At 36.2% G+C, this 26,987-nt stretch overlaps 1 protein-coding gene across 1 annotated transcript; it reads left to right on the top strand.

Moving 5' to 3' along the window:
- Window positions 1-2,565: 2,565 nt before the first annotated feature.
- Window positions 2,566-26,301, top strand: grhl2b (grainyhead-like transcription factor 2b). Its single transcript, XM_039681241.2, has 16 exons — window positions 2,566-2,903; window positions 5,233-5,419; window positions 7,713-7,780; window positions 8,099-8,444; window positions 8,526-8,584; window positions 8,672-8,828; window positions 10,385-10,496; window positions 14,881-14,975; window positions 17,439-17,597; window positions 18,365-18,422; window positions 20,253-20,392; window positions 20,750-20,787; window positions 21,744-21,835; window positions 24,047-24,132; window positions 24,948-25,012; window positions 25,115-26,301. Exons 1-16 carry the CDS (start codon window positions 2,884-2,886, stop codon window positions 25,227-25,229), a joined length of 1,797 nt encoding a protein of 598 aa, XP_039537175.2. The 5' UTR covers window positions 2,566-2,883; the 3' UTR covers window positions 25,230-26,301.
- Window positions 26,302-26,987: the final 686 nt, after the last annotated feature.

The following is a 26,987-nucleotide window of genomic DNA, read 5'->3' as shown; positions in this document are numbered from 1 at the left end:
TTCATTTCGTTTGTTGAATGAATCAAATGATTGGTTCATTTTGATAAACGAGCTCGAACAGGAGAGTCACAAACGCGCATCACAGAACGACCATTTGAGCTTCTAAAACTTAAACTTGTTTTTATTTAGTTTTGAAATAACCGCTCGTTTCACTTGATAAGACCCTTATTCATCGTCTGGTGTCCTTTAAAGCCCTTTGAACAGTTCGCAGTTTGCACTGAAACTGTCTTTTGGACATTGAACCATTTGGTTCCCATTGAAGTCCATTATATGGAGAAAAATCCTGGAATGTTTTCATCAAAAACCTTAATTTCTTTTCGACTGAAGAAAGAAAGGCATGGACATCTTGGATGAAATGGGGGTGAGTAAATCATCAGCAAAAATGAACTACTACTTTAAGAGTAGCATTTAGTAGGAAAGCCCTGGCAACTTTTGCATGGGCATAGACTGCTCAAATTATCTTTAAGAATGGGAAAATCTGGTTTATATACCAAAATGTATATTATTAAATATTAAGGTAACACTTTATTTTAGTCTTCTTGTTACATATGTTGCATGTACTTACTATAGTAATAACAGTAAATTAAAATAAAAGTTAAGGTTGAAGTACTAAAATTAATAAAAAATGAAATAAAAATATATCAAAGCTTATAAAAAAAACTAAAACGAACAAAAATGACAAAATAACACAATTTACTAAAACCTATAAGCATAAAATCTAGGTAATTCAAAATAATACCATTAATTGTACTAAAGTAACTATACTGTAAATTTACTTTTACAGAGTTCAGTCTAATAGCAGGTCAAGAATATCATATCATACCACCTAACTTATTAATATACATGTTTATGTTTTAGTACACAAGCAAACCCTGGTCTTGTTCATAATTATATGTGGTCGCACTTGTGGACCATGCAAACCTTGAAATAAATAAATACTCATAAAAAAAAAAAAGAATATCATCACATCTCTTTGAAAGAATCGTGCATTTAAATGACAAAGAAGTCAAAATTTTGCCTCATTGTTCTGCTACTGTTAGGAGTCTCAGTGGTCTTTTGTGAGCATCCAGAGAGCATGAGGTCAGGCCAGGGGTCTTAAGGAGAAGGCAGACCGAGGAGATGTTATCCTTGCCTGACCTAAAGCAGGAACCCATTGTCTCTGGCCCAGGCTTTTTATTGCTTCTCTTGAATGACTGAGCTATGCTCAAAACAAAGGCCTGTGTTTGCTTGCCCAAGGTGTCAGTCCTCAAACTCCCTCACAATGGATGCCCAGACTCCAATGACCTAAGGTTTACCAAAGCTGCCGCAAATTGGTTTGTTTAGAAGGGGTAATGGCAAACATTACATTCTATCACAATAGGTTCATTAAGAAGACAATAACATTGGGTAAACAACTTAGTAAGCTCTCCAGTGGTAGAAATTTTGAGTAGGTTATATTCTGCATTTCAATTAAGTAAATAATTTAAAAAAATTCAAAGATTCACATGTGTAACCATCTCAAGTTTCTAAAATATTCTGGGCTCTAGCTCAATTTTGGTGTTTTCATCCACCAGGTTAAATAAACCCAATTGTTTTGAAAAGTAAAATCACTACTTTCTTCAACAATCTGCATAATTTTATATATTATTCATGTCCTTAGCGCAAATGTGTGGTGTAAATAACAGTGTAATAAATAAGCATTAGTGAAATTTAACTTAGAAAACAGCACTCATAATATTTGAGTAATATATAATTCGTCACATCATTTTTGGTATCAGCTAACTTCCTTGTAATAGGGTTGGTATTGTTGTGTTTTTATATGTTGTTTGAGTAGTGTCTTATTTCCCATGTTTTGTCATCGAGTGATGTCACTATGTAGCCTGCATGTTCACTCCTGACACTTGGAATAAAACAAGATTTTCCAGCGCCTGAATGTGTGGGAAATGGCACTTGAATTTTTCTCACACAAAATTGCACTTACCTCTTTAAGGACCTACTATGACGGACTACTATTTGTCTTCAGGGCGTGTCGGGTCTTGATGATTTGAATTCTTAAGATTCAAAATAGGATGTGTGTTATTTATTGCGGAACAAGTCAACTGTAGCCTGCACTGTGTTTCTAATATTAACATGGTTAAATTATTATGATGCAATTGTGAATTTTAAATCTTCTGAATAGTCTTTATTGCACCTGCTAAACTAATCCAGCATTTTGTGGATAAGAAAGAAACACTGTGGACATCATTGAGACACATTTAATATTTAGAATAGTTGTCAATCATAGGATTTTCTTCCACCATAGCCTACTTTTACATTTGGCCAGTCTTAAATTTGGTTATTGTACCAAACATTCAGGAAGGAAACGGATAAATAGCCTAACAGACAACTTGTTTCCCGAAATCACACAAAGGCTTTCTCCATCCTGCCCTACACAAACCTGTGTTAGAAGCGAGGTGGGCCTTCTAACCTGTCTTCTGACGCGTCAGCCAATCAGCGAGCGTCCTGTCCTCACCTCGACCAATCAGAGCGCTGACCAGCCCCTACTCGAACCCAAATACTTTACACAGGGGGAAAAAAACCATCAAAGTTTACCTATAGGCTAGGTCTATAAGCAAACAATTCGAGCAGTAAACGTGGATTTAACATGATATAAAGATTTAAAATATATTTTTGAAACTCAAAACTAGGCTAAACGTTAAAATCTCTGAGAAAGGACGGGACAGGGTGCTCAGGTGCTTCGTACCTGCTCCTTCAGCCCTTGAGAAATAGGCTAATCAGAGAGAGGGAAAAGTCGATTTACCTGTAGCCCGGGTTCTGGCATCTCTCACTCACGCTCTGTCTTCTGTTACCTGCACCGACTTGAAAGTCCAGTTTCACAAGGAAGAACCGCGGAGGAAGAGAAATATGTCACAGGAGACAGACAGGTAAGAGTCATGACTGCGACACAATCTTCCATTACCTCAACACAAGTATCGGAACGTCAACGAGTGCCATTCTGCATGTTTAGGCTATTTACTTTCGTAAAAGTTAAACATTCTAAACTCTTAACTGTACTTTATAATCGCTTTAGATATATTAACGATGCATTCAATTAGCCTTTTTAGATAAAAACCAACGCAGTGGGAAAGGTTTCTTTATTCTTTCTTTTTTTTTTTTTTTTTTTTTTGCGGTCAAAACGCCATTTTTTCACGGAGGAAACACCTTGAATATAAGTTAGCCTACCTGAGAGTCATTCTCAATTATTTACTATTTAAAAACGAATATTTATTCGCTATATAGGCCTATTTGTTTTTAACGAAAAAAAAAAAAATTTTAGCATGTTTTATTTCGTTTGTTTCGCTCATTGGGGATCATGCTATTGTAGAAGTGTTTATCACAACGTTTGTTTTAATTCAAGATTTTTGGGTTAATGTGAAGTTTGAAAAGATTGTGTTAAGTCGGTTGTTTTGATTATTTTGATCTATAGCCCACAGAGTTCATATGATATGAATCATATCTTGGCTAATCCACAATAACAACCCGTCTATGTAGTTTGTGTGTGGTGATTAAAACATTTTTTATTCAAGAGACTACGTGAATGGACTTCTGGTTTCCCTTTAGGATTTTTGGTTACGTGTCTTACATTTCTCAGAGTAGCTAATTCATCTCTAGGTGTGTCAAATAATTAAAAAGAAAACGTATTTTTTTTTTGCTAATCCACTTTTACTGGGGGAATACATCTAAAGTGGGAAACTTTGTGATATTTTGTGCATAAAAATATGTTTCAGATGGTTTAGTTCCTCACACAACACAGATAAAAGTAAATAAATAGGTAAATACCGAAACGTGTAATTCCCTTAACATCAAAATGTCTCACAAATATTTTTTATAGGCCTATAACCTCACATGGTCATAACTTGATTTGCATGAACATACTTTCCATTTAAACATACCTAAATTGAACATACATTTAATTTAGCCTACACTGTGGTCCAAATAATCCTCTGAAGTTGTCAAAACTTAGGACCTATTTTGTCAGTCCATATGCTGATTTTTTTTGTTTTTGCAAAAAACATGTAATGATAAAGGTGAATTAGATTATGTGTTCCACTTTACCCCATGCATTTTCCAGTGAAAGACCCCACAGGAGTACGCTAGGTCACTGCTCATGTGTGAGTTTAATAATATGTGTTGCGAAAACATGTCACTACTGCAGACTGCAATATTTTTAGTACATTTTTTTCTAAACTAAAGTGAACCCAACCCATAAAAATTAGGTTGGCTTGGAAAAAATATCTATACCTTAGAATTGATGCATTTAGCAGGGTAAGAAGATGTAGTAAGATGCTCCTCTTGAAAGCAGTGTGAATTAGCTGTTAAATTGTAAAATATTTAATGATGAGTTTAGCAGAGGATGATGATGCATAAATATGTGTATATATATAAAATTAGGGGACTATTTATAATAGTTCATGTTTTTAAATATAGTTACAGCACAACATTTAAAGTCAGGATTTTCTCACGCTGAGGGTAAGTGGGGTACAAGGAGCTCACTTTTATTTTCAGAATAAAAACATTTAATATTTGTTAACATATGAATTTTAACACATTTCCACAAAATATCCCAATTAAAAATAAATAAATTGACAAATGCCTAAACACAAAATAAATTCACAGATCACTATTATCTAAATGAACCATTTAACCTCAAAATAGTTCATATGGAATAAATCTCACAAATGATGTTCAGATGAAACGTCAAGATTTTAAGTTTTTTGTTGCCTCAATTTTAAAGTAATTGTATATTTTATTGTATCTTTAGGCTAAAGTATCCAAAACTCTTTGGGGCCTTACTGAATATCTTGTTCATACTGAAGAATGAAAGCATCCAGATTTTCATATAATATAATATCAATTTCCATATAATATAATAGATTTCCATATAATATAATATCAAGTTGGGACATCAAATATGGAGACTCACACATCAAAATACTCTAAAACAAGCAGTTGTACTTCCTCATGCCAGGTGTCATACATTTCAGCTCCACTTGTCTGTCAGGCAGTAAAATGCAGAAGGACATGTGAAGTTTCTGTGGTCAGTATTTGTTTGGTTAGATGTTCTCTGTCATCAACACACATCACACTCTCACAAAAGATGCAGTGTGCAGGGTTGTTTTCATCAGTATGCAAAATAGAGCTTTTACATGAAGCGTTATCAGTTGGATCATTTATCTTTGTGTTTGTTCTGTTTTATGTCTGTGCGTGTCCCAGTAAGAGGCTGGTTGTAGTGGTGCCCAATGAGACGTCCTTCCACCAGCGTCGGGCCTACACCAGTGAGGATGAGGCCTGGAGGTCTTATCTGGAGAATCCGCTTACTGCGGCCACAAAGGCCATGATGAGCATAAATGGAGATGAAGACAGTGCTGCCGCCCTGGGGCTCCTCTATGACTACTACAAGGTCAGTGTCATCAGATAAGACTCTTACTTTCATCATAATAATAATGCTTTTATATTCCACATTATATTCACCTTCATGGTGTTCGAATGCTCACTCTGCTCTTTTCATACAATGGAAGTGAATAGTAACTGGGCCTATGTTTAATTCACAATTACCAGGTTTATACATTTATGATCAATAAATCCAATTTTTGTATATGTAAACCTTCTCTGGTTAAGACTATAACCCCTGTTCTCATTCTCTGCGTGATAGCGTCTGAAGCATGTGTGAAACTAGACGAATACGGATTGGTGCTACATCTTGAATTACTGTGCCATGCTGACTAATATATGCCTACCCTGGTGTGAAGACTGTAAAATCTAATGAAAGTGAGTTGAGGAGGCTCAGCCTGCCACATCACAGAGTTCCTGGAGGGAAACCCCCGAAAACAGGGATTTAGAAGAACAAGGATGGGCAATTTCGGTCCTGGGGGGCTATGTCCACTCCACGCTAATACGTTTTCGTTTGAAAACGTACATTTTTCTCTCCGTTTTGGCCTTGGCGATGGCGATTTAAGTCAATGGAGGCAATACAGTCAATACAGGAGAGCAGTTGCGTTTTAGACCAAACATATGGTGACTGAGTGCGACCTGAACGCATCAGTGATGGTGAGATATTTCGCTAAATAAAATCACTTTAGTATTTATTTTTCCATCTGTATCATCTCGGTGAGCGTTTGTGAGTTTTCACGCATGCGAAGTAAACTGAATTCAGAATATTCTCATCCACACTGAAACGCCTGAAAACGCTAGTGTGGACGGAGAGCGTTTTTAAACGAAAAGGTATCCGGATTAATGTGGACGTAGCCAGAGTTTAGCTTCAACCCTAATCAAACACACCTGAACAAGTTAATCAAGGTCTACTAGAAGGGGATTTTTTCAGGGTTGGAGCTAAACTCTGCAGGACAGTGGCCCTCCTGGACCAAACAAGCGGTCCTTGCCTCATCAAGCAATTTGTAATAGACAGCTTTGAGGATGGGGATCCCTTCCTAGGCAACCCAAAACATAGTAACTGGTCCAACGTCCTCCAATGAGAGCTATGCAAGTGAAGCTTATATTACAGTAGTCCACTAACACAGGTGGAGGATGGAAATCCTGCAAGACTATAGACCATTTCACAAGATGTAAACAACATTGGTCCAGAAGCACTTCCTGTTTCAGTTAGTAACTCTTTTCTTTATTTCACATGCAAAGAAAACATCTTAAAGATGTTTGTTGAACTTTTTGATTCAGTTTTAAATGTTCTGTTGGTTGTATTTTATCCCAGCTTTTATGTAGTGTTAAAAAACTGAAACAGGAAGTGCTTCTGGACCAGTGCTGTTTACGTCTTGTGAAATGGTCTATAGTATGAGCCACGTTAGGCTATATATATACATTTGGACAGACAACAATAAATAAGATGGCAGTTTCACACAAAGATGCTTGCTGAAGAACACAAGCTAACGCTGTTGTATTTCGATGTGCTTTCTGGTCTAGTTTCACATGTGCTTCAGACGTTATCATGATGACGCTCACAATGTTGTATTTGATGCAGCGCGGGAACAGTCATAAACATTTCAACTAATTAAATCCCGCATGTTCCAAAGCTAGCCATATTGGAACTATACTCATAATTTTTAACAGACGAAATTACATTTCACAATTAACATATTTATGCTGACTTAAGTATTTGAATAAATAAATCTTGAAAATATGGTTATTTATATATAATTAAAATAGACGCAAATACAAAAAGTGTCACCTGGTTACTTCTACACTTCCACTTTCCATCATTTTTCATCCACTACTAATGAACAAATGCATAATTATTTAATTGTCAATTCAACCAAGGTATAACTTTATAGCTTACATTACCCAAAACATACACTCTTAGAAGAAAAGGTTCTATATAGAACCTTAAAAGGTTCTATCAGCGCTACCTATTTGGAACCCCTAAAAGGTTCTATACACTCTTAAAAAAAGGGTTCCTCTGGGTTCTATATAGAACCCTGGGGTTCCGTACTTGCCCAATAGAACCTTTTACCAAAAAAATGGTTCTATATAGAACCATTTTGGAGTTCCATATATGAAGCGGGGGATGGAACCATTTCTTCTAAGAGTGTAGAAGCATAGTAAGGATATAATGCTTCTTCTTTTTTTGCTTCTTTCAGTTTTCAGTTTTCATAAGTCAATTATTTTACCTCTATGAAGTGATAAATCTCCAATAAAGCAATTTAAGTGATAATAAAGTGATATTGATGTTTTATCCTCTGCAGGTGCCCAAAGATAAGAGAGTTTTACCAATCAGCAAAGTGGTTGAAATTTCAGAGGAACTGGAAAAGAGGTCAGTGAAATTATTAAAACAATGGTGAATATGGAGTTGAATAAATGTCACTTGAAAAGGGACAGTTGTGGCTTAATGGTCAGAGAGTCAGACTGCCAATGAAGGTTGCGGGTTTGATTGTCAATGCCTGCAGGAAATGACTGAGGTGCCTTTGAGCAAGGCACATAACCCATTGATTGCAGTGTGTATGTGTTCAATACTCACTGCTCCCAATGTGTGCGCACTAACCTGGATGGGTTACATTCAGAGGGCAAATTCTGTTCTTGTCCTTTACATGTCTACACAAGAAATCTTTTATGCTTTCATATATTGTCTTAGAAACACTACAGTGGGAAACAGCAGTCAAATGGAGCCGGAGACAGTGGATAACCGTGTGCAGGTACTGAAATCAGTGCCTGTAAATCTGACACTCAACACGGACCACCAGGACACCAAACGGGACCAGTACGGAGAGAGTGGACCCGCTGCTGTGGTGAAGGCTGAGGTGTACACTCCGGCTTTCATGGCTTCGGGAGTTCACTACAGGACAGAAGGAGAGGAACAGATGCGGGTCATCTGTGAACAGGCCCACTCGTACGACACCTCGGCTGTGTGTCATGGCGGATATAGGAAGGATGGCCATCGCAGTAGTCCAGATAGCACCTATGAAGAAGACAGCAATGAAGTGAGATTAATATCTGCTGATTAATATCATAAAACCGGGATGCATTAAGCAAATTAATGGGTGATCATTTCTTTGATTTAGAAGTACCCCCCATCGTCGATCGGAGCTGATGACTTCATATTTGACCAGTCGGACATGTTGTAAGTGTTATACACCAATAGGCTTGTATTATCATGGTGAATCTGCTCTCACAGAACTGAAAAACATCTTGTAATGTTCTTCAACAGAGACACTTTCCAGTACACATTAGAGGCCAGCAGGTCGTTGCGACAGAAACAGGGTGATGGGCCTATGACCTATCTGAACAAGGGCCAGTTCTACGCTATTACACTGAATGAGACGAGTGCCAATAAACGCCTACGACATCCCATCAGTAAATTGAGGGTGAGTGGTGTTCTTCTATCAAACCAGATATTTAAAAATAACTAGGAAAGGTATAATGTAACAATGTCCATGTAATTGAATTATATTAATTTGGGAGCTTTGATTTATTTGTCATATGTATTTTATTGACAGCTCTTTTCTATAGATAAAACTTAAAAAAAACATTAAAGCTACAGTTTATTCTTAGCTAATGTGCTCATTTATTTTGTTCGAATAATAAAGTATTCTCGTGAGTGTATAATATGCCATTAAAAATACATACAGGACGGGTAAGGGGTTCTAATGTCGGTCGCCATGTTGCCCCTCCATCTTGCCAAAGAGGGACATACCCGTTAATTCAAGCTTCGCCTTTAGCGTTTACGTTTGAGTTAACACTCATGGACGAGGTCGAACTGGAAGCCATGTTAATCTTGGACTACATTGGCCACCGTAGGAGTTAAAACGAAATCGGAATTGAGAGGAACATAAACTAATATTCACTGGATGGTCATATACCTTTTCACCACTAGATGGAGGTAAAAATCACACAGTGTAGCTTTAAATAACTATTTTTAAAGTAGCATTTTAAATATATTTACTGTCCCTTTTGATCAAAGTATAATTTTATTCAGCAATTGATCAAAAGTGACAGTAAATACATTTAAAATGTTATAAAACAAAACTTCTGTTCTTTTGTAAACAACTGCTTTCAGCTGTGATAACCAAAGGCTGGAGGGATTGCTGTTGAATATTCAGGCTTCTCACCAGGAATAAATTATATATTTTTTCAATAAAATTTAAAGAGAAAATAGTCATTTTAAATTATAATAATATTTCACAATATTACTGCTTTCACTGTATTATTGATCAAATAAATGCAGCCTTTGAGAGCATTTGTTTGTTTATTTTGTTTCAAGGATAGCCCCTTGAGATGAACCATCTCATTTTCGAGGGGGTCCCTTGTTTACAACAAACAAGATCATAATAGAAATTCATAAATAAAGTAAATACAACACAAGACAATTACAAACATTTAAATACATTGACATTCTCATACATACACACACACTTTCAAACAATGCACCCATAATACTCCCTTTCCCTTTTGTCCCCTACCATCATCAAAAACAAGTCAAATAAAAAATACACAATCAAAATAAGGATATGCTTACAAACATTCATAAACCCATACAGGTTTCCCCGAGAGAAAAAAACAAACAAAAAACAAACAAAAATAAATAAATAAATAATAATATAAAAATGAAGTAAATAAATAAAAATGAATCAAAAACAAGAACATGTTGTTTGAAGATAAGTAAAAAGTGATGATTTAAAAACATAAAAAGAAGATATAGATCTGAGCGAGCAGGGAAGATTATTCCAATCTGATGGAGCTTTAAGCATTAAAAAACAAAAACATTCAAAATTCCCAAACTTTGGAATGATAGTGTATGACTATGCCGTCCGTTCTTGTTATGGTAATAGTTTATCAAAATGCTAGTCAGCTCTTGATCATTCGGAATAGACATGAAGTAAGTGAGTGGATTGTGATAACCTCTGTTAACATCCTTTCTCAGAGTGTCATCATGGTTGTATTCAGTGAAGATAAGAACCGTGACGAGCAGCTGAAATACTGGAAGTATTGGCACTCCCGCCAACACACTGCAAAGCAGAGGGTTCTAGACATCGGTGAGGCTTCCTCTCCATTATTGTGCTTAATGTTTAATCTCGATCTTGAATCAGCAATTGCCGACTTACACCAGTTCAAATATTTGCACATTATCATATTTTTCCAAACGTCACTCTTTGGTCTGAATCGCCCTATGAACAAACTACTCATTGCCTTAAAAATGGTTCATTGTGCATTCACCACTAATTTGAAGACTGATGGTGCCTCACATCCCATAAGCCCCCAGGGCTTTCGGGAGATTGGTTCCTCTTGGTTTTTCCCATCTCAGCTAAAGGGTACTGGGTTGCTAAATGGCTATGCACTACAAATGTGCCTCGAAGCCGAATACCTTGTTCAGAAAAACAAATTACGCATTCTACGGAGCACCTAAAGGGACATGGTGATGGAAAGATAATATACACTTATTATATAGTTGGGTAATTTATTGTATATAGACCATTTTGCAAGATGTAAACAACACTGGTCCAGAAACACTTCCTGTTTCAGTTTGTAAAAAGACTAAAGAAAACATCTTAAAGATGTTTGTTGAACTTTTTGATTCAGTTTTATATGTTCTGTTGGTTGTATTTTATCCCAGCTTTTATGTAGTGTTAAAAAACTGAATCAGGAAGTGCTTCGGGACCAGTGTTGTTTACGTCTTGTGAAATGGTCTATAATTTGCTGGCATATATCAATATGCAAGGTATAAAAAATCACTTTTACAAGCATGCTTGGTTTTTACTTTGCTCATCCAGCTGCGGTACTGACCACACATTTTAAAAGACCAGATATTTGTCAATGACGCTCACAATCTTGGCGAATGAACATCCTGTTAGTCATCTCACTTTACTATCTTCATATGATTAATGAAATCTGATGTACTGTAATTTCACCAACTATTGCAGCCTAACCATGTCCCATTTGGTGTTCCGTAGAATGCAATATTTTATTCCGTGCCTTTCCGAATTCAGATTTAGGCTTCGGGCACATCCCTACTATACACAGATTACTATCAAGATTACTATTCTATAGACCATTTTGCAAGACGTAAACAACACTGGTCCAGAAGTACTTCCTGTTTCAGTTTTTTAACACTACATAAAAGCTGGGATGAAATACAACCAATAGAACATATAAAACTGAATCAAAAAGAAAAATAAACATCTTTACGATGTTTTCTTTACATGTGAAATAAAGAAAACAGTTACAAACTGAAACAGGAAGTGCTTCTGGACCAGTGTTGTTTACATCTTGTAAATGGTCTATTGATAGAAACAGATTTATTTACAAAATTATTTGGACAGATTTCCTTTCTTGCTAAACCTGTGATTTTAATTAGTTATTCGATGGTTTCTAATCCACAACTGCACACTTGGATAGTACTGTTGGTGTTATAATATCCTAAGTCACCCCACCTGGGATTTGAACTTGTGACCTTCAGATCACTAGCCCAGCTTCTGATTCAAGTTGAATGAAAGAAAAAAAAAATAAAAATAAAACAATGCACCGGTCCTAAATTCTTGGAGTCCACCTGGCGTGGGGGAACGATGAGCCCAAACAATTCCCATCTTATTCTTGGTCTTGTCACACCTTGAAAGAACAGTCATCCTGAGCCTGTTGCTTCTTGTCCTCCCCTCATCTCCAGTAATCAGACGCTTTGCTATGTCCTTTGTCAAGATTTGGCCCCAAGACTTTAAAAATCCTGGGAGCACCCTGAGGCAATATCTGAGCCATCCTTGTTTTAAACCCTGAGGCAAAATAGGAATGTTTTGGTGAGACACTTTAAGGTGAATATTGTGCTACGGGATGGAAAGCAAATTAGTGAGCTGGACAGACCTTTGGGCACATGGTGTACGGCAGTATGCTGAAGCCAAGTAGGGGAGACAGTGACTGAAACCTGACACCTACACAGTTGGGATTTGAATAGCAGTTGAGGCGGGATTGTTCCTCAAGCTTGGGGCCATGTCACTAGTGCTGGGATTTGAATGGGTCTATTTAATGGGGGGGAGCTGAGCTCACTTACGGGCATCAACGGGTGTGCTTGGTAAACCACCCAAATGCAGTCCAGTGGGAAGAGTTTTGCCCTTCTTAATCCCCAAGTTACCCCAAAGTAAGACAGGTGTTGGGTTTACTTTTCATGGATATAGACGCCCCTTTAATGACAGCTTATTGAAGTACAAAGTGCTCCATAATTGAAGAAAGAATGGCTAATTAGCATAGCAAATCACCTCTATTTCTACCAATCATACTAAGGGTTTGGGATTTGAACAAATTTGGTTTCAAGAGTCATGACAATCCCCCCTTCCTGTGAATTTAATAAAAAAAAATAGATTGTAAATAGGTAATACAGTTCATACTGTACATGCATGAGCATGTGTGTAAAGGCGGGCATACACTGCTTCACTGCTCACACTATACGTGTAATATCTGCGATAACCCCCTGGATTGCGCCTATTTACGTGTATGTATCCAGGGATATTGTCAAAACAAGCATCTGCTATGCTATCAGTATCAAGATGATTTAGCATTTTCATTTTATGCATTTAATTATTAGTAGTATTATTGTATTATCATTATTAGGGGAGGCCTATAGGCTATAGGAAGTTCTTTTATTATTAAATTGATTGATCCGCTAGGCTAATATAATTAATTTGCCACGCAATATTTTCACAGCACATAACCAACGTGCTGTGAGGATAATAAAATATGACATAATCTAACTCCTCATTTAAAAATTGTCAAACATTTAGGTCGATTACAATGAATTATAGGCATATAAAATAACTATTAACAGTCTATAATATGTCCGAACATTGCCATAATTAATCATCAATGAAAAGAGGCGTTACATCGCAGGTGGCTTGGAAGATGTGGGTAATATTATCCATTTTGCAACACGAACTGGAGGTAAGCAACAGTAATTTGTAGCTAGTTTGAACTACAGAACTTAAAGATCTCCCTCTTTTCGTTTTTATTTTAATTTTATTTTTGCTGCAGATGAAATGGTTAAACTTTCTTTTTCCGCGCAGGTGCAGTGAGGGAAAAAACACTGAGTTCAGGGCTTTGCTTCAACTGTGCGATATAGTCACGAGGAGCGACCAAAATTTCGGACAAAATTTTGGATGAACATACCAGAAATTCATCCGATTGTCGATCGTGAGAGGTTAATCGCCTCTCGTTTCTCCCTGTACACTGCACGAACACTGCACAACAAACGACAAAGCTGAAAATCGGTCCGAGACGAAAAAGAGTCGCACGAGTCAGAATTCGGCTCAAAATCGGACGAAAATCGCACAGTGTATGCCCGCCTTAACCTGAATGATACCTCAAACCAGGGATGGGCAACTTTGGTCCAACTTTGAGTTTAGATCCAACCCTGTTCAAAACTAACATGCATGTAGTCGGGTTAAAGGGATACTCCACTTTTTTATTGGAATTAGGCTCATTTTACAACTTCCCTTTTACCGTTTTCGAATGCATTCAGCCGATTTTCTGATATTTAGAAGAATATCAGTAACCAGACAGTTTCTGGTCTCATTGACTTCCAGTCCAAGATTTGGGTTTGAAAAGGGGTATAACATCCCAGTTTTTAAAATACGGGATATGAGCATATTCGGGTTTTTGCCATGGCCGTTCGTGACCAGGTTATTGCCAATATCGCGGTTTTGAATTGGCTGCATGTAAATGTAGTCAATGATTAGCTTGTTCGGGTGTGTTTGATTAGGGTTGAAGCTAAACTCACCCCTTCCTCAAATGATACTGTTTGTTGACAAATGGGTACTATTTGTTTTCTAATCAACTTGAGTAATGTTTTAGCATGGCTGGTATACACAAATAAAACTGGCACTTAGGAAGTACCAGTCAAGAATGTAAAGTTAACTGCCCTAGCATAGACAGACTGACTCCAGCCATTGAAACAGTTATGAGATCACCTGTCTTTTTTTGTAAATCTATAAAGTCATGACTTGTAGACTGAATCACAGACATGTTTAAAGTGAGTGGTCATAAATAGCCTGTCAAGCGGCTACTAAAAAAGCAAGTGTTTGTTTACACAAACAGATAAGGGTTATCTCGCGTGGAAGGGTGCTGTTTCATATGCTTGCACTGCTTGCTTTGGCAGACATTGTTTTAGTGTCGCCATTGTCCAACACTCGTCGTCAGAGCTCTTCACTCACATACCCAGTTCTTGCAATTATTATATCTCTCTCTAAGTGTAATCATATACCAAACAAATTGTACGATAATGCAAGTATCAGCCTGTAAGTGAATTTTATGCTGGTTTTGACTGGTGTATGCAGGTTAGTTTTGGTGTTGTGGTGCATAGCTGTTACCAAACCTGTATCCAAAACACAACATATCCTTTCCCGCAAGGATAAAAACTGACTTTTCCTGTTCTATCTACAGCTGACTACAAAGAGAGCTTCAACACAATTGGGAATATTGAAGAAATCGCTTACAATGCCGTGTCCTTTACCTGGGACGTGAATGAGGAGGCCAAGGTAAGTCATACACCACCAAGACTTAACTCATTGATTCAGACGTGGCACGTGACTACGTTCTCCGGTGTGTGTTTTGGTTTTGTGGACATCTGCTTACAGTACTTTAATGGTCACCGTGGATGATGAATTGGCTGGTGTAGTTGTTTAGCTCAACCGAGGGTTCGGTTTCAGTCTGTCTACATCAGCAAATCTATGTTTTGTCACAAACTCTCATTCAGTCTTATTACCAGCATTGTGTGCGATACACAAAATGTTATTGAGACACAGGGTGGAGTGTTACGACATATGATATGTGTATTTTACACACATTAGTCTCTTGAACCCTCCCAAAGAGCCCTGTATAGCGTGACGTTTGGGATTCACAATTCCCTGCCGCATCTTCCCCACTTCTGTCTATTAATTTAAACCTCTATTTTGTCCTGGACGTGTTCTCGGGTTTCACCTGTATGCTACTGACAGTAGGAAATGGACCAAGTTTGTGTACACGGATCCTCCCTGCCTCACAGGTGCAGTCCTGCCCTCCTATTGTGGCTCTTCTGTTGCAATTCAGCTCAGTTCAAACACTCGCCTATATTCAACTAAAGCGCTCTACGCAAACATTTGCTTTTTATTGGGCCAACTCATACTGGTAATACCTATTAATATGGACTGGATGATGTCTTAGCGTAGCCGCCCTTGGACATATATGAGTGTGTTTGTTCGAGTCTGAGCTCATGTAAAATGGGGTGTGCATGCAGTGGGGTGTGAAATGTTCTCAGTTTGATCTGATAAGCATCTCATACTCTGACCTAAAATACCCTCAACTTTTATTACAAGTCCCTTCAAAGCTCTTCCCATCATGGCTGGCTGGAATGGAGGAAGCCATAAACTGAGTTTCTCCGTGAGCCATTGATCTGTGAGGTGGAAATGAGGTCCTTTTTGGAGCGTGGAAAAGCTCAGTTTCTTTTTCAAGTGGTCCAAAGTAGTACTTTAAAATAACTGATTTTTATTATAATATATTTAAAATGTAATGTATTCCTCTGTCTCCTTCAGTGTCACATGATCCTTCAGAAATCACTCTAATATTTTTTTTTATTTTTATTTTTTTTATTTATTTATTTGACAGGGACAATGCAAACAAACATAGTGTCAAGACCAAGCATGTCACTGAAGTGTTGCATATAAAGTTTATAGCTATTGCAAATTTTCAACTCCTGTCCCTGGAAGGGCTTTTATACACAATAAAATTTACATGATTAACTACTACAATAAAATAATAATAATAATAATAATAATAAAAACAATAATAAAAATACTAAAATAATATAAAAATACTAAAATAATATGAAGAGTTCAGATGCAAAAGCCTCTAAATGCCATTTGAAATTTTCTTCTTTAATGATGATTTTTATCAAACTTGTATATTTAAGTTCAGTAATTTCACTTAAATAACAATTAATAGGTAATTACCATTGCCATTTAAGTGAAATCACTGAACTTAAATATACAAGTTTGATAAAAATCATCATTAAAGAAGAAAATTTCAAATGGCATTTAGAGGCTTTTGCATCTGAACTCTTCATATGCTGATTTGGTGCTCAAGAAACATTTAAGTTGAAAACAGTTGTGCTGCTTAATATTTTTAATGAAAAAAATTGTTTTAGTGAATTAAAAAAGTAGAAATTTAACATTAGTAACATTATACATGTCTTTTTCACTTTTGACATTAGTTTAAAGCATCTTTGCTGAATATAAATCTTACTTTCTTTCAAAAAAAAAAAATCTTTCTGACCACATATTTTTGAATGTCTAATTCAGATTCTAATCCCAATTCTAATTCAGAATGTGCTCAGTTAGATTTTGATCAGTGTGAAATGTTTTGCACAACACCATACAGCTCATGTGAAGTTCTCCAATCCAGTTTTCTTACCATGCTTCACCTAACGATGGCCTCTTTCTTGTCCTCTGGCATTAGCAATGGTTGATTATATGAAACTGTTAATAACTAACCACATAAATATTTAGAGAGCAAGACTCTGTTCCAAACCTTTGAGGGCTAAAACTGCATTTAAAGATGACATTTAAGATTAAAAATTGGTATTGTATTAATATAAAAGCATTCGGAGCATTTAGTAATCTGTTCAGTTGAAACGGTACAGGTTTTAGAGTGTAGTCTTAACGTTGCTTTCTGATAGACGTGTCGAGGCAGGCACCTGTTTTGCGTGTGTAGGTGGCTGGTGGGTGAAAAACAAGGTGCTCTTTCAACGGTCAGGATTGTGTAGGTCAAAGCTGTTTGAAAATATGAATATGGAAGTTCTTATGCAACTGTCCGTTACATGTGTGCATTTGGATGCAAAGTGTTGAACATACAGTACATTACATATACAAAATGCTAGTGGCAGAGACAGACACTTGTAAAAAATTAGTTTATTTGCTCATTTTGCAAACATACATTTTCATTTGTCTTTTTTCTCTGATTGTTAGATCTTCATCACGGTGAACTGTCTGAGCACAGATTTCTCCTCTCAGAAGGGGGTGAAGGGTCTTCCTCTGATGATACAAATAGACACCTACAGCTACAACAACCGCAGTAACAAACCACTGCATAGAGCCTACTGCCAGATCAAGGTCTTCTGTGATAAGGTGAACCATGACCTTTAACCTTTTGAATCTGTTTTTATATTAGTATTCCAACAAATGCAGTACCTGTGGAAGCGGTCAGGGAGAACTGTTAAGAGCGCTGCAGTGATGATGACATATTTTTGTGGCTTGACCCCTTAGTTCAAAAACACACAAATTGTTTTTTTTCCATTAGCTTTTGGATTATTGCAGAAAATAAGCTCTGTGAGCGACTAAGATTTATTGTTTATCATGATAATTTTCAAAAATGAACACAACTTTTATGAATTTTGCAGCCTAAATACACCACCATTAAAGTTCAACAGCTCTTTCAGTCTTTTTTTAGGAGCGCTTTCCCTGAAAGTTTGAGTTAAAATAGTTTGCAAGAGCACAATTATAAAGACAGTGAAGTGAAAGGGGAGTAGTGAGTAGATGAGTTTATTTGTTCGTTAATTCCAGACTGCCTCTGTAGTCAAAAAATGTGATGTATTGAATAAAATGTGAAAATAATCATAATAAATCTTCACGAAAAACCCATTCAAAAACTTTAGGACGCTAAAAATGCTTTCTCATTCCTTTATTTTGCATGCATTGCATGATCACGTATTCTAATAAGCAGTGAATTGTTTTTACCTACAGCTTAAGTGGGTCAGTTGAATTCTGACATCATTAATGCTGTTGTTCTTGGTCTTCAAACTCAGTAACTGTAGTGCCACCTTGTGGTTGTTCACAGCACTTGCAGTCATCTAATTTCCTCTGTATGTCTTTCGGTCTGTGTTTGTGTGGCACAGGGAGCGGAGAGGAAGATCAGAGATGAGGAGAGGAAACAGAACCGCAAGAAAACAAAAGGTCTGAAGCACTAAAAAAATTTAAAAATATCTTCAATTCATAAAAAAAGTATTTACATATTTTGTGCATTTGTTTTTAAATAATCAAGAGGCTTTTTAGATACATCACTGCTATTAAAGGGTTAGTTCACCCCAAATTGAACATTCTGTCAGTAATTACTCGCCCTCATGTTGTTCCAACCCCGTAAGACCTTCGTTATGACCTTCGTTAAGATATTTTTGATTAAATCTGAGACCTGGATCACTCCTCCATAGGCCTCTTAAAGGGATACTCCGCTTTTTTTGGGAAATATGCTCATTTTACCACTCCCCCAGAGTTAAACAGTCGAGTTTTACCGTTTTCGAATCCATTCAGCCGATTTTCTGATATTTAGAGGAATATCAGTAGCCAGACAGTTTCTGGTCTCATTGACTTCCATTGTAGGAAAAAATATATACTATGGAAGTCAATGAGACCAAAAACTGTCTGGTTTCTGATTTTCTTCTAAAATTCAGAAAATCGGCTGAATGGATTCGAATACGGTAAAACTCGACTGTTTAACTCTGGGGGAGTTGTAAAATGAGCCTATTTCCAAAAAAAATGGAGTATCGCTTTAAGGGATTGAAAATGGCCGGCCCATTGTTAAAATAGTCTGAGTTACTATAGTGGCTCAATCTTAAGTTTATCAAGCGACGAGAACACTTTTTGTGTGCAAAAAAGCAAACAAAACTTTATTCAACTATTCATTTACTTCTCTGTTGGCCTGGCCTTGAGATTTGACGTAGTGTAACTGGGCAACGCTTCTGGTTGTATGTCACACGCATCACACACATGACCAGCGTTGGTCAATAGTGAGCCTACGTGTGACGTACAACACAGAAGCTTTGCGCAATATCACTACGTGAAATCTCACGGCCTACAGAGAAGAAATAGTTGAATAAAGTCGTTATTTTTGTTTTTTTGCGCACAAAAAGTATTCTCGTCGCTTGATAAACTTAAAGGTACAATATGTAGGATTTTTGCATTAAAATAGCCACTAGGTCAGTGTTATATATATTTTGTTTAGTTGATTACTTGCGATATCCGAAATGTTTACAACTATTTGTAAATCGTGAGAAAATTGGACATGTGAGCCGGGGTGAGGAGTCAAATCCCCGTTACCCTCGGTTACTGCCATAGTAACCATGGCGACAGACGTGCCCAACTGGTTTATGCTTAGCAGGACACTCACGTTGTTGGTGTTGTTGTTTTGTTCAAACATTTTGGACCATGGCAAGCAGACTTTGAGACAAAAAAAAGGACTAGAAGGAAGACCAACATCTTTCGAGATGCAGAGAGCTCTTTCGACTTGACGAGTGGGATATGGTATGATCGCGCTGGTATACGTCTCTTATAAGCAATCACGCCCTGCTTCACACCACAGTCATGTTATTAATGACATTAATGAATTCACTAATCCATAAAAGATCCATCAGCTTGACGACAAGGTCCATAATTCCGCTTACACCTTTTTTATTGTAAGAGATTAGCGACCCCTGGTGGCCAAAAATGACATACTGTACATTTAAGATTGAGCCACTGCAGTCACTCGGACTATTTTAACGATGTCTTTCATAATTTTTGGGCCGGCCAGTTTCGATCCCTTAAGAAGCCTATGGAGGAGTGATCCAGCCCTCAGATTTAATCAAAAATATTTTAATTTGTGTTCCGAAGATGAAAGAAAGTCTTACAGGGTTGGAACAATTACTGACAGAATTTTCATTTTTGGGGTGACCTATCCCTTTAACCATGATGTGTGGGATGAGTCATTACGAGTTATTCTTACATGTTCAAATGACATCATCTCATTAGGAAAGGATGGAGGCGTTGGGGCGGTTAATCTCCCAAAAAAGTGTGACGCCATCTTCTTTAAAATGATGACTGATTTGGATGCTCAGCCGGTTCTCTTCATCCCGGATGTGCACTTTGGAAACTTACAGAGGGCAGGACAGGTATGAGTCAGCCTGAAAACGGAAAACACACTCAATGACCAGATCACACACTCTTTTGTGTTAAGCATCCTCTGCCATTTTGCCGACGACCATAATTGCAGTCTCCCAGTCTGCCGAAATCTCAAAAAGGTTGAAGTAGTGTCTCTTAGTGTCTCCCTTCTGTGTCTAACGAGACTGAGACTTATTACAGAGGGACTGACCTTTCAAAACCTGACTTGAAGCATGCGGGTATCTTGATACTTAGGTGACATTTGTTTATTTGGAATGACATCTGCTGAAATGTCTGTTTTGAGACTTGATGTTTGAGTATATAAATGTTCAAAGGAGATAAAACTACAAACTTTGTACTCTTTGCAGGTATTTGCATTTAATACTGAGGAAATTGAACGAGAGGGGTGAGTTTAACCTTTTTCCTCAATATTTCAGCTGCAAACCAGAAAAAAATGTATTCTTGTATCAGAACTGAATGAACATCACATCACCTCAGATTTACAAATAGCATTGACACGATAGCAGATTATAGGGATCTTCAAGAATATTTATTATCCACACTAATGTTTAATGCAAAAAAAAAAAGTTAATTAATTTTTAATTAAAAAAAAATTATTTCCTCCATAACATTAAAGGGTTAGTTCACCCAGAAATGAAACTTATCCCATAATTTACTCACCCTCAAGCCATCCTAGGTGTATACAACTTTCTTCTTTCACCCAAACACAAGAGTTACATTAAAGATATCCTGGCTCTTCCAAGCTTTGTAATGGGAGTGAATAGTAACTGAGGTTTTGAATACCAAAAAATCACAACCATTTCTCTTTAAAAAATGTAATTTTAGACTTGTTTTGTTTTGGAAAGATCCACATAATGTTCAGTCCATAGGTGCGTAGTGTTTCTTAAAGGGTCATGAAACCCCAAACTAAATTTTCTGAGATTTTAACAGAGGTATGTGTGTTGAACACCACTGAAGACAATGCTAGCATTAGATTTAATAGTAGGGTTAAAATGGTTAAATTTGATTTTTTTTTTTTAAATCTTCATTGCGTCCACGTCACACGCTGTGGCATAGCCGTGGACTGAGAGTGCGTTTATGACTCACCTGCGTCTCATAATTATTAATGAGACTGAGTTTTTATATCCTATGAGAAGACAATGTCTCTTAATTATTCATGACGTCACCATTTTCACAAATTCACATTTTGTAGTCTACACGGAAACAATAACGGTATTGTTGCAAAAACAGTTTGCAGGCCCTCAAAACGCTGTTGTCGTCACAGCCAAAAACGTATCAAATGTTTTCCGTTTTTAGTTGAAAACAGTGTTGTGTAAATCTGACGTCACTGTATTTGTTTAGAAGTGTGCTGGTAAAGAGGATGTTCCGATCATCTGACGATGACTTCTGCCCACCGCCTCATAAACAGCTAAGAGAGGAGACACAGAAGAGAGGTCAGAAAGGTCACACATTTACAGCTTGAGTGTGTATTTTTCCAAAAAGAAAAATATTTTTACAAGGTGGTGATTTCGTATGAATTTGTGCGATGTGTTAATCACTTTTTTTTTTCTAAGTGATCATGACCCCATGAACCCGCTCCTAAACATAATCGTCACGTTAAAATTGAGAAATGTACAAATTCATACGAATTAGCCACCAATTTGGCAAACTTAAAATGGACACTAGAGGTCGACCGATAAGGTTTTTTTCACGCCGATACCGATCTTTTGAAATCCGGGTCGGCCAATGGCTGATTGACCCTTGTGCATCCTTGTGGACATTTTTGTCCTTTTCAGTTTTGTTTTTTTGATCACTTTGCCTGTGTTAAAGCTAACTGCAAAAAACTTGGCACAGGTGTGTATTTTTATTGGAATTTTACTATTTCACCGTCATTTTCTTGCATTAGGTACAAAAAATACTCCCTCTCAGCACCTTTTGGACAAAAATGTCCCCATTGAAACCCATTAAAACTGTCATTTTTAATCCCCGGTTCAGTTAACTATAAAATTATGCAATCTTTGTTAAGAGGCTTTCATTCTGATGGCAAGGCTTCAAAATTGTATTTTTTACTATTTTTTATCAGATGGTGTCATTTTTTTTTTAAGTTTGGCCTATAAAACAAATATCGCTTTATTCCTGTTTTCTGCTTCGGCATATTATAGAGCCAACTGGATAAATTATGCAACGATATTTGTGTGGGTGTGTTGGTATGGATGTAAGAGTGTGGTTAGTATGTGTGTTATAAAAAAAAATGTGTGTGTGTGCGCATGTGTGTGTTTGTCAGACTGAGAGAGAAAAACTGCAAATTCAAATCCAATCACTGTGAGCTCCAGTGGGGTTTTGCTGCCACCCAATGGGGAAAATATGTTACTACGCCCAAACAAACTGTTACCCAAAGCTCATTTTTTGAGATATCATCCTCAAATTTGGAACACAACCTATTTAGATTTATGGCTTTGATTTTATTGTAGTTTTGAGTTCAACCTGATTTAAAAAATATATATTTTATATAAAATATTATTTTATAAATAATTTTCATAAACTTATACCTATATACCTTTTTTTTTTTGATTTACGTATTATTATTTTTTACTTCAGCAATAATCTGCAAAAGGTCTTCTTTTAAAATGATACCAAACTTAAGTCTGTGCTCCAAAGCGTCTCATTTTTATGAATTTTTTTTGACATGGACATTTTTGTCCTCTTTTTACCTATGTGTAACTTTTTTTAATTGATGCACAAGGCTGCCGATTTATTTTGGCCGATATTTGCTTGGTTTTTAATCTCTATTTGAAAGATAAAATGTAAAAAAAATGATAATTACTTAACATAGACAAACTTTCTCAACAAAAACATTTTATCCTCTGAAAAAATGTCCTGAAACATGTATTTTTGATTTGTTTTGTTTGTTGACAAACAAAGACAAATGGACGTAACATAATTATCACAAATAATAATATGCCTAATAATCGGCATATATTATTTGTGACATACTTGGATATTGGCCAATGCCGATTATGTTAAAAAAATGCCAAAAATCGTCCGATTAATCAGTCTACTTCTAATGGATACGAATTGCTATGAGATTGTGTTGGTATTCTACTGTACTATACAGAAGTGAAAAATAAAATAGTTTCCAAACTCCCACAAAGGCCATGAACAGTACCCAAAAAAATTTCTCTGAATTGTTTGCCTCTATGGGATTCTGTATGTATGGTGAAAAAAAAAGTTGTTTTTTTTTTTTTTACATATTTGCATAGCTGTCGTTTTTTCACGTTTCTCACGTATTTTACCTGTTTTCCCACTGTTTTTAGTATTTTCCCGTAAATTATCCCGCGCGTGCTGTTATAAAAAAAGCTGTGCACACAGCCAAGCGAAATGAGGTCTTGCCGGTCTTGCGACTTGTCAGTGACACACTGTCTCTTTCTCTCTCACACATATGTAGGCTAGTTATAAACTCTTTAGACTTTTAATAATTAGTGCTTTCTTTTTACAGTTTGTGGGTAAGAATCGTGTAAAAAAAAGATCCCTTATTTTGGCCATGGATTCCGGGAAATCTCCCTTATTTGACAGCTATGCATATTTGGTGTTGTAGTCATGTACATTTTAAAGAAAGATGTAAGGTGATTGTACTTTACTATTTCCATGACTGTATGTTTTTACAGTGCTCTTGTATGTGAGGAAGGAGTCAGATGAGGTGTTTGATGCTCTAATGCTGCGGACGCCCACTCTCAGAGGACTCATGGATGCAGTGAGTATCTGTTGCTATAGGGGGCGCTCTACTCTAAATTACCCAAGCATTGTTCTGATATGTCAAATGCAACAGTTCATCGATTTGAAAATGAAACTTCAGTGAAAAGATTTCACCTTTTTCTTCCAAAAAAATTTTCTAAGTAAAATCAAAATAAAATCCTTTACCATTTTCAATAGTATAAATCCAAAGCTAGATCCAACACTGAGACAAAAATAAGTAGAGTAAAATTTACTCACTTTTTATTTGACAAGTTTTTGCACAAATGTTTTTAAGTAAATTTCACATTTATGGAATCTACTTAACTAAGCCGAGTAATATTAACAAAGTGAATAAGTACATTATATTTAGTCATTTTTACAAATCTGATGTAATTAATATAGTTAAGTGAAACGATTTGATATTTTAAATGCATTTTAAATTAAATTAAATGTTTCTCGTATAATGTGACAAAATCATACAGTGGCAATGTGCAGTTAAGAGTAATTTATTAAGAAATAATCATCTACCGAAACAAATAGGGCGCACGATTTTGCGTGTTCAGTCTCTCTTTGTCCATTTCAACAGGTTTTCAGCAACGAAGGCACTAAGGGCTGAATGCATTTGAGAAAAATCCTGAAATTAAGAAAAGACAATAATCTGTAAAATATTCAAATACTTTTAAATTAAAAGTTAATTGTGCATTCAGATTATTTATTTCACTCATACCAAATCATATCAAAAACATCCTGCATGACCTTACCAAAATCAAAATTAAATCATTGTAAGTTTGTGAGGCTCTGATAAACGATTGATGATTTCTTTCATATGGACAGATTTCTGAGAAGTATGGTGTTCCCATTGACAGAATGGTCAAGATTTACAAGAAGAGCAAGAAAGGGTGAGTAATTGATTGAGAGAAAAAAAACTACATCACAAGAGTACGTATTTCACATGACGACTAATAAGCCTTTTTTGACTTTATTTATTTCCTCCATTGCAGGATCCTGGTGAATATGGATGATAATATCATTGAGCACTACTCTAATGAGGACACATTTATCCTGAGTATCGAGAACTACGCAGATGCATACAAAATCACATTAATGGAAATATGAACTTCTCATGTGTTTCTAACATTCAGTGTGTTTAAGCTAAAAGACTTGTTACTTGGACTCCAACCTGGTCAAATTCATCGTCAGCTGTCCAAAAATTGAATTGACATCGGCAAATGCTGATATACCTCATTTTTAAGAGACCTCAAGTATGATTTTTAAAGGGTCAATTGGAGTTTCAGTGTGTCCCAAACATTTCCAGGATTTCACTGTTCTAGTGTGGATGTAAAGACTTTTGCTAGTTGAATGTGTGATTATTGAATTTCATTTAAATGACCAAAGTGAAGACAATTTCACATTTCACTTGATTTTGGAGACCCTAAATTTCAACAGTACCTTCATAAGATTTTAACCGGAGAAATACGAAACACCTTCATCATAAATCAAACTACAAAACTACAATGCTAAAATACATTTGCACGCATGCAGCAAAAATATGATTTTAGGACTTTTCTGTGGAATTTGAGACTCTGCAGAGCTATTGATCTGTGAAAATTGTCCATTACTGTAAATATTATTTTTAATTTGTTTATTATGTTGTCAGTAATATTATTATATATATATTTTTGCCTGGTAGATATAATTTAGGTCTGAATATTTACAAACATATTTTCTGATGCACAAAGAAAGCTTTTTTTTACTATGCCACACATTTTTTGTATATGCTTAATAGTGCAAAACAGGAAATATGAATGAATAATGTCTTCAGTATAGTAACTGTACAATACTGCATTATCAGAATTTTTTTCAAATGTGTTGCTCAGATACATTTCAGCCATGTTTTATGCGTTGCACTCATGTTTTAATGTGGAAATATTTTTTAGAGGTTCCATTGATTTCATGACCTTTGAGGAGGTTTGAAACAGCCAAGGTCTGTCCCGAACTATTCAGTCTTAGTGTTTGTCTATAGTGTGACAGGTGCATATTAACTTTGTAGTCCAGATTCAGTCGATCAGTGTCATGATGAGCTGTTTATTTTGTAATGTTTGAATATCATTGTCTTCCAAAAGAAAATTATGTAAAGGGCACTTCGGATAATTATAATTTGTATGTAAATAAATGCATTTTTTATTAAGTTTTGACCAAGGATTTTTCATTCTGCCTTTCTTTTACTATCCCATGATGCCACGGGAGAAACCGGCGACGCAGGAGTTTTAAAGTGAAAGTACTAGCCTATATAAAACACTTTTTATTTATTTGTGGTGGAACTGTGTTTTTTTTAACATCATATAAGTAAACGATTGACTTGTTAAACTTTTAAATAATGTAAATCGTGTGTACAATTTTCTGATTTGGCTGCAAAATGACACTTATCTTTGTCATTATTACCGAACTGAACGAGCTAACATTAATTCCTGTCAGTTAACGTTAGATAACTCTGTTTTCTTTAAACAAAGACGTTTGTTGTTTCGCAGTTGAATGAGATGCTTACACAACTTTTTTTTAAAAATTTATTTTAAAACGATTTGGAAAAACAGGTGGAAATTAGCACTTAATTAAAGGAGTAGGTCTGTTCGAACTCGTTCATCAAAATGAACGAATCTTTTCCCGAGTCAATTCGTTCATTTCGTTCGCTGAATGAACCAAATGACATTTGGATGAACGAGTTCGAACAGGAGAGTCACGCACGCGCATCACAGAACGACCATTTGAGTTTATAAAACTTAAACTTCGTTATTATTTTTTTAAACGAGCGATCGTTTCGCTTGATAAGACCCGTATTCATCGTCTGGAATCGTTTAAAGCCCTTTGAACAGTTTG

This window comes from Pimephales promelas, chromosome 18 (assembly GCF_988280905.1).
Source record: "Pimephales promelas chromosome 18, fPimPro1.hap1.1, whole genome shotgun sequence".
NCBI classification, from domain to species: Eukaryota; Metazoa; Chordata; class Actinopteri; order Cypriniformes; family Leuciscidae; genus Pimephales; species Pimephales promelas.
This window is presented reverse-complemented; position numbering and strand designations above follow the sequence as displayed.